The 8281-nt window shown below is 34.8% G+C and overlaps 1 protein-coding gene across 2 annotated transcripts; it reads left to right on the top strand.

Moving 5' to 3' along the window:
* Positions 1 to 6696: 6696 nt before the first annotated feature.
* LOC130014450 (F-box/kelch-repeat protein At3g23880-like) lies at positions 6697 to 8281 on the top strand. 2 transcript variants are annotated; one of them, XM_050374341.2, is made up of 3 exons: positions 6697 to 6785; positions 6959 to 7876; positions 8197 to 8281. In XM_050374341.2, exons 2-3 carry the CDS (start codon positions 6969 to 6971, stop codon positions 8222 to 8224), a joined length of 936 nt encoding a protein of 311 aa, XP_050230298.1. In that variant the 5' UTR covers positions 6697 to 6785; positions 6959 to 6968; the 3' UTR covers positions 8225 to 8281. The 2 variants fall into 2 exon arrangements, with proteins under 2 accessions (XP_050230298.1, XP_050230296.1); XM_050374339.2 differs by lacking the exon at positions 8197 to 8281 and having other exon boundaries at positions 6959 to 8133.

Here is an 8281-nt window from a genome sequence, read left to right as displayed (position 1 = left end):
TTCTGGATAAGTAAAAAGTGATATTGAGGCGTTATAATGATGAATTTCAGAGAAATTTGTCCGGGTGACGAGCTTGTGGTCCGACAATTTGAATTCAAGCTGGTCAGGTCTGTGCACAGCTGCAAACTTGAAGGATTGAAATGTAATTAGCTTCAAATACCCTGTAAAAATTCAAAAGAGATTACTATTTAAGTCTAAGAAATTGGACTAATTGCAATGTCTTAGAATTGTATGACCCAATTTGCAAGTTTGACGGACTAAATTGACCATACCCAAACCCTTAGGGTCCTAGAAGTTTTTTAATACTTTCAGGCACCAAAACTAACTTTTAACAGTTTTTTTCATAACCCTTGAGCTTAATAGAAAAAAAAAGAGGGAATAGAATATTCCGGAAAAGGTGAGGACGGCGAGAGAATCGAAAGAACCTTTCTGCCGAAAAGAAAAAAAAAGAAGGAAAGAGAGAGATAGACTTTCCAAATGAGGGAGGGGGGAAGACGAGAGAACCGAAAGAACCTTCCAGCCAAAAAAAAAGAGAGGGAATAAAATATTCCGAAAAAAGGTGAGGGCGGCGAGAGAAACGAAAAAACCTTTCCGCCAAGAGAGAGAGGGAGAGAAAATAGTCAATCATAGAATTATGCAAGGACTAAATTAACGACAGATGTATGATCGCTTGAAACATAAAGTATTGCAAGTAATGTACCAGGTGTTGAATGAACCCGTAATGTATCAGATGTTGAATGAACCAGTAATATAGATCTTCCATCAAGCATGCATATTGGTTATTTACCAGCACATGTACCTAGAAAGAACGAATAAAGGACAATAAATTTTAAAAGCGCAATCCATGAGAGAATGAAACAATATATATTAAGGAAAAAAGTTAAGGACAAAAGAAAAAAGACTACGAATTATAATTTGTTAAGTAGTGAGCGATCATTTGTCATTTTCTCCTTCTCACTCTCTTTATAAAGGACACCACGTGGGAGAGAAAAAAAAAGGGGAGAACAAATGACAAAAGAAAGAAAGGGAGGAGAGGGACCATATGAGAAAGAAAGTAGGGATACATAAGAAAGAAAAGGGGACACGTATAGGCTATTGATAGGGATGGTAATGGGATAACATAAAAATACATGTGTTTTTTCTTGAACATGCATAAGCTCGAGGAAGATGACAGTAAATAAAAACTAAATGAGTTTTGTGCTATTAATTGAAATAATAATGGCAACAAAGAAATAACTCTAACTAAGATGGAAATTGTGATTTATGACTTTTCTTATTATTTTCTCTAAAATGTATCAATATATTTTGCAAGAAAAAAATATAAGGACTTCATAATCCAATTTGATATTACAATAATTAAGATAAATTTTATATTATTAGTTTGCAGATTATATTTTTTTTATTTTTTTACATTAAATATTTTAAGTAATTTTTTTATTTTGGTGCAAATGCGCGGGTATACGACTAGTTAGTTAATATTTTATATTTATTACATATAAAATAAAAATTAATATGAAATTAAAAATTTATCATTTAATATAACACTGTGCATTGGAGTTAAAAATTAAAATTCATGTATATTTAACATTTTGCCATATTTTGTGTTAACAATAGCACAAAATATAACATATGTAATGGATACGTAGTTAGACTCTATAGTTATGGAAAATGTATTTTTATTCATGAGTAAAAGTGTTTTCTAGGGAATACACTTTTATATATGCTACAGATAGGTAGATAGATAGATAGATAGATATAGATTATAGCATTACACCAAAATTTATATATTCTGTTTTAAAAAAAATTATTTTTTTAAAAATTATTATTTTTATCTTCTATTTCAATTTAATGGTAAAATACATTTACAAGACAACTAAATGGTTAATAAATATGTATAATTTTTACTTACAATGAATGAGGAAAAAAATTCCCACAATACACTATTTTGTATTTTATTTACGATTTTATATTGTTTTTAAATATTTACAAGTTGCACCTTTTTTATTCACCAAAAATACCTTAATTAAAAAAAATCTCTTTTCCACTTTTTTACTGATTTATGCTGTGTTTTTTTTATTTGTTTATCGTTTTTTGTTAGTGTATCTATTGTGTTTTTTTAGTGTAACCATGATATTTTTATAGTGTATCATTAGTATATCTTTTGTGTTTTTATAGTTTGTACCATAAAAACATTACAAATACACAAGAAAATATAAATACACCAGAAAATCACCAGAAAAACATGGATAAAACAGAAAACACCAGAAATACAGTTTTAGTATACTAAAAATACACTATAACGTAAATACACCATTACCATTCGTTGTTTATAAAATCAGTAGCATCAATATAAAAGAAAAAATCTTTGAACAAAAACAAGACAAAAATTACTTTTATGAACAATATAATAATTTTAAAAATAAAAAAATAATATGTCTACAATAATTTATTTATAAAAATATTTAAATCATGACCAAAAATATAAAAAGTTACAAAAACATCTAAAAACGACGTCGAGAAATCCATATCGCGAGCGGAAGAGACGAACGGAAAAGCGTGAACAGAAAAGAATGAAAGAGACGAACGGAAAAGCGCAAACAGAAAAGAACATAAGATAAGAACAGAAAATCGATCGGAAGAGATGAAAAATCTACCAAAAGTATACGAATGGAAGCACGAACGAAAAAGCGAACGTAAGAGACGAACGAAAAAGTGAATGTAAGAGATGAACGAAAAAATAAACGTAAGAGACGAACGGAAAAGCAAACGGAAAAAAAGAAAAAAGAAAGAGAGAATTTTGAGAGAAAGAGAGAAAATAAAGAGTGTGACTATGTGAAATTTTAACTTAAAATAAGATAAGATTTATATATAGTAGGTATTTTTGTAAATATATTTATTATTAGAGCAAATTACTTTAAGCCCCTCATGTTTATTATTATTTACAGTTTGATTCGTTTTATTTAAAAATCAAACGATTTGTTATTACAATTTTGATTTTGTAAATTATAATGCCCCAAAATAAAAACTGATTTTATTTACAAACAAAAGGGGGTTAATGACCATTAAATTTGGTTTTTGTTAATTATTTCCGAAATTATCACCCAAAAACTCATAAATCCCATTTTATACCTTCCAGACCGCGGAACAGTTCCGCGGTTTGTGTAAACCGCGGAACAGTTCCGCGGTCTGTCCTACGTGGCTCCTCGCTGGAGGAGCCACATAGGCAAAAGCAAACCGCGTAACACTTACGCGGTTTGCATTGCCAACGTGGCAAACCGCGTAAGTGTTACGCGGTTTGCTTGTGCAGCCAGGGAATTAATTCCCTGGCTGCACTGATTGGGAGAAAATTCTCCCAATCATTTTGATTTTATTTTAAATGATTGGGAGGTTTTCTCCCAATCATTTAAAAAAAAATTAAATAAAAATTTAAAAATGAGAAAACCTTTTATTAAAAAAAAATTACGTTTTAATTGTTGAACTTTTTAAATTTAAAACATTTGAATTAGTTAATTTTTTTAACATTCTACAAAAATAAATTTATAAAATACTACAAAATAATTATATTAACAAATATTCAAATATAATTTATACTTCATAACAATAACATATTTAATAAACTAAAAATTACAAATTAAAAAAGATTACTACATCAGATAATAATGTACAAAGTACAAAAAAGAAATCACCTAGGAGTCCTATCGTCATATCTGCTAGTTACCGGGAGGTTCGAGCGCAAGTTGTTTCTGTTACGGTTCGCCCGACGGCCTGTACTGATGGTGAGGTAACGTCGACCTGGGCGACCATCACCATCTCCCTCTCCTGCATCGGCGTCCTCGTCGTCGGCTCCGTCGTCACCCTGCTGGTCCTGGAGAATGGCCGTACTCGTCGTTGCTGGTGGCGGGGTAACAAATTATCCTTGTTGGCGGAACATCATCGCCTCCATGCTGTCTAGACCTAACCAACTGCTACCATATGACAGAAAGTCTGTAGTCCCAGGTGTCTGTGGAAGTCCCTGTGAAGCTGGAAAGTCCTGTGTACCCTGTGTAGGCTGATCCCACTGCACCTGAAAAGGAGGCACCGTAGGTGGTAATAAGCAGGCGGCGGTGGAACAAAAGGCGAAGAAGGTCCTGGTGGCACTGGATATGAACACGACCCCTCAAAATAGTGATGTGCCGAATCCCCGTAAAACTGGCCAGAAGAAGAAGGAGGACCCGATGAAAAGGGTGGCGGTGCAGAGCTGGACCCCGCGTAATAGTAATGCCCTCTGAAAGGATGGAAAACCACTGGGGGAGGCATAGGATCAGTCGGACGCTGAGGTGGTGCAGGGGGGTGACGCCGCTGTCGCCGTCGATGTCGCAGTGTAGTCGGATCTATCGGCGCGTCAGGTATGACTGGTAGTCGATGCGGCGGTATAGAAGGCTCGATAGGGGGCGATGTAACATCACGGCGGTCCTCTCTAGTGCCTCTCTGTGTGCTGGCTGCGAACCGCCGAAGCTCAGTGTCAACAGGAGCATCCCTACGTACACGCTCCACAAAATCAGTCTGACTCGCCTTTCAAAAGCGACGCACGCAACCTCCAATTGCAAGTGTCATTGTTCACACACACAAGAACTATTGTTTTACCATTTGTTACACTGCTCTTGTATTCTTTATTAGCTGCAATGTGATAACTCGCCGCGCATGTCTGGACAGCATACCTCGAACTAAAAACCATCCCCAATTCAAACTCTTTGCCTGCTTCCCATATTGCATTTTCTTTAGGCCACAGATTCATATTGACACACATGTCGTCAACATTCTGATGCGTGTACTCATGAGGAAGGCGCGACTCAAAATGATCTGTATTTTGTTCCGACCCACCACCGAAATTCTCACCATGGGTGCCATCTCCATTATCACCACCGATGTCATCATCATCATCATCCTCGTTGTCATCAGCAACGGCCCCGTAGAAGTGTTCTTCTTCCTCATCCTCATCACTAAAATCATCACCATCGTCTACATCCGCACAGTCGTCTACATCCGCACAATCGTCTACATCCACAGAGTCGTCTACATCCGCACGTACTTGAGATAACGGATTGTACACAATATAAAACTCAAGTACCCTCATTTGTGGCGTCCGCGAAACATTACGCCACATTGCTTGCATATGAACATCTGTCTCCATAGGAAAACCATCATATTTTTGAAATCTTCCATGTTCATCGAACCGAGGTACTCGTAGATAAATCTTCACTATCTCGTCACCATCCTTCAGCCCAATTACCCTTCTAATTACGACTTGTAGTTGTGCAAAATTCACTACACTCGTCAGCTCAACCAGTTCTGATTTACCAGAAACATAATCAACTCCACCCGGAGTCGATAATATTGTACCATCCCAATAAATTTTTAGGGCTGGCAGCTCATTTGTCGTCATTACTACATTAAAAAAATATAATTTTAACTACATTTTTAGGGCTGGCAGCTCATTAAAAAGAGGGTTACTCTCATTTAAAATATAATTCAAATATTCTACATGTCAAGTTCAAATTTTTAATAATTAGCCGATTTAAATGTAAATACGAATATTTTATGTTAACTTTTTTCACAAACCTACAGTTATAAAAAAATTATATTTTCTCTAAATACTGTTAAAAACAAATACCTATTATATTTAATTTTTTAGTATCGAATCTATTTATATAATATAAAACATAAATTTTAATATTTTGCACTAATTCCAACCTAATATAAAAATATTCTAAAAATTTCATATATTCGATTTTCTAATTTTAATTTACTCTATTTTACATTTATAGAAATTTTATACACATTATTCTAATTTTATTTACACATTAATCTAATTTATTTTATAATATATATTTTTAAAAAATTTAACTAAATCTAACTATATCTATGGGTTAACTCTATATTTATTTAACTAACTACATTTCAAACATTATTTTAATCTAACTACACATCAAACATTATTTAAATCTAACTACATTCAATAATTAAAAATAACATATCTATAAATTTTAAAGACTCACCCGATAATTCCGCTAAAAAATAATATTCTGCGCCAAAAAATAATATTCCGCCACGAAAACCAACTCCGCAAAATCTTCTCCACAATAATGCGCCAAAAAATAATATTTCGCCACGAAAACCGACTCCGCGAAATTTTCTCCACAATAATACCCCGATTTAAAATTTTTATCTCTCTACTATCTCTCTCTCTCTCTCTACATATCTCTCTCTCTCTCTCTATAAAATTTTTTTCTCAAATTGTGATATAAGGGGGAACGGGTTGGTTCCCCCTTTTATAGTGGTGTAGACCGCGGAAAATTTCCGCGGTCTACAACCACTCGGTCAGAGGGAATTTATTCCCTCTGACAGGGAATAAATTCCCTCTGTAAACCGCGGAAGAGTTCCGCGGTTTACGGTGACGTGTCACTGTAAACCGCGTAACTCTTCCGCGGTTTACAGTGACGTGGCTCCACCTGCATCCAGGTGGAGCCACATGTGCAGACCGCGGAACACTTCCGCGGTTTACCCAAAACCGCTTAAGTGTTCCGCGGTCTGTATGATATAAATGGGGAAATTTTTTTAATCTGGGGTTAGTTTAAGAATTTTGTTTAATTTTACAAATAAAAACGTCATTAACCCAACAAAAGGACCTTATAGTTAAACATGGACTTCCTATATAATGAAACGGAGGGAGCTTATTAATTATAACAATTAAAAAAAAAGAGTAGCGGCGCAACATCATCACCTCCCCCACCCCAGCCGTTGCATCGGTAACGTTTCCTTTAATTTGCTCGCCTCTGCTTCTTTTAGTCCTTGATTAATTCCATGTTAATTTTCTTATCTTTGTGATATTAGTCTAAATTTATAAGTAGTCATAGATTGGAGAATTTGCAGGCTTATACCTAGTTGGGATTAAGTATAGATATGATTTTTCTTATTGCAGATTGATTAACATGATAATATTATGCAAATTGTTCAAGTGGAAGGAGAAGAAAGAAAATAGCAGTATACGGCACGATTTGCTAGTCGAAATTCTGTGTAGACTACCCGCCAAGTCATTAGTTCGATTTAAAGCAGTGCACAGCGATTGGTTTTCGTTGATTTCGGATCCACAGTTTTGCCATCGGCATCTTCAACATCAAAGGCCCTGTCAGAAGTACGGAACGATCCAAGTCAGGAACACACACACCTTGCATCCATCCCTTTCACTTCGCATTATGAGCACTGTTGATGATGATCATCAACTTGTCGAGATTCAGAAAGCTTTTGGTATGGAGGTTTATGGAAATTCTCTGTTTCCTAGCCTACTTGGTTCATGTCATGGTTTATTATTAACAAGTGTTTCATTCTGGTTGGAGAATTTTATATTGTGGAATCCAACAATCAGAGAGTATCAAAAAATTCATAGAAAGATTTTCGCTGGATCTAAATCCAACACAGTAGCTATGGCTGGACTGGGCTACGATAGCTTGAACCACAATTACAAAATTGTGGCAGCAGTGTCCTATCGTTGGCAGCAAAATACTTCAATTGAAGTTGATATTTATGATCTGAACAAGTCTTATTGGAAAACAAAAAATTGCCATTTCCCCTACGAGTCCAAATCACTTATCACACCAGCTATTACTCTAGCGAATGGAGTCCCACATTGGCATGTTAAAAGGAAAAACAATGACCAAAGTGTGATTTTATCTTTCGATTTGGTAGACGAGATATTCAAAGAGGTTCCTCTTCCTTATAATATACTTGATTTTAATTTTATGTCTGCTGTAGATGGTTACCTTTGTATAGGGATAAGAAATTCACCTATGGATCCATTACATGTGTGGAAGATGAGAGAATACGGAATGAAGAAATCTTGGTATGTGTTAAAAATGTCTTTTCCGAATGAATTCAAATGCCGCAGTTACTTGATGCCGCTTGGATTTCTCCATAAGGATCAAATTGTAATGAGTTTAGATACAGTAGGGATAGCTATATTCAACATTACTAGACAACACTATCAGTTTGTTTTACAGACAGATAATAATCGTTGTTATTCAGTAGTTGCATATAGCGAAACTCTTGTGTCTCCTAATTAATTCAAATCTTTGACAATCGTTTTATCTTCAACTCTAATTCATGTTGTTGTTTATTCATTTAATTTAGTCAAAGTAATTTATCAAAAATTTGCTATTATAGGTTCTTAGCAATCCAGCCGCACCTTTAAGTGACATGCCTGCTGGTACCAAAGTAATTCAACCCAAATTCCTTTCACCACACCAAC

Source organism: Mercurialis annua, linkage group LG4 (assembly GCF_937616625.2).
Source record: "Mercurialis annua linkage group LG4, ddMerAnnu1.2, whole genome shotgun sequence".
NCBI lineage: Eukaryota > Viridiplantae > Streptophyta > Magnoliopsida > Malpighiales > Euphorbiaceae > Mercurialis > Mercurialis annua.
The sequence above is the reverse complement of the archived record's forward strand: the minus strand, read 5'-3'. Positions and strand labels throughout refer to the sequence as shown.

Bases quoted from the DNA above. Each gene is read 5' to 3' on its own strand.
- LOC130014450 (XM_050374339.2), top strand. From the start codon at position 6,969: ATGATAATATTATGCAAATTGTTCAAGTGGAAGGAGAAGAAAGAAAAT.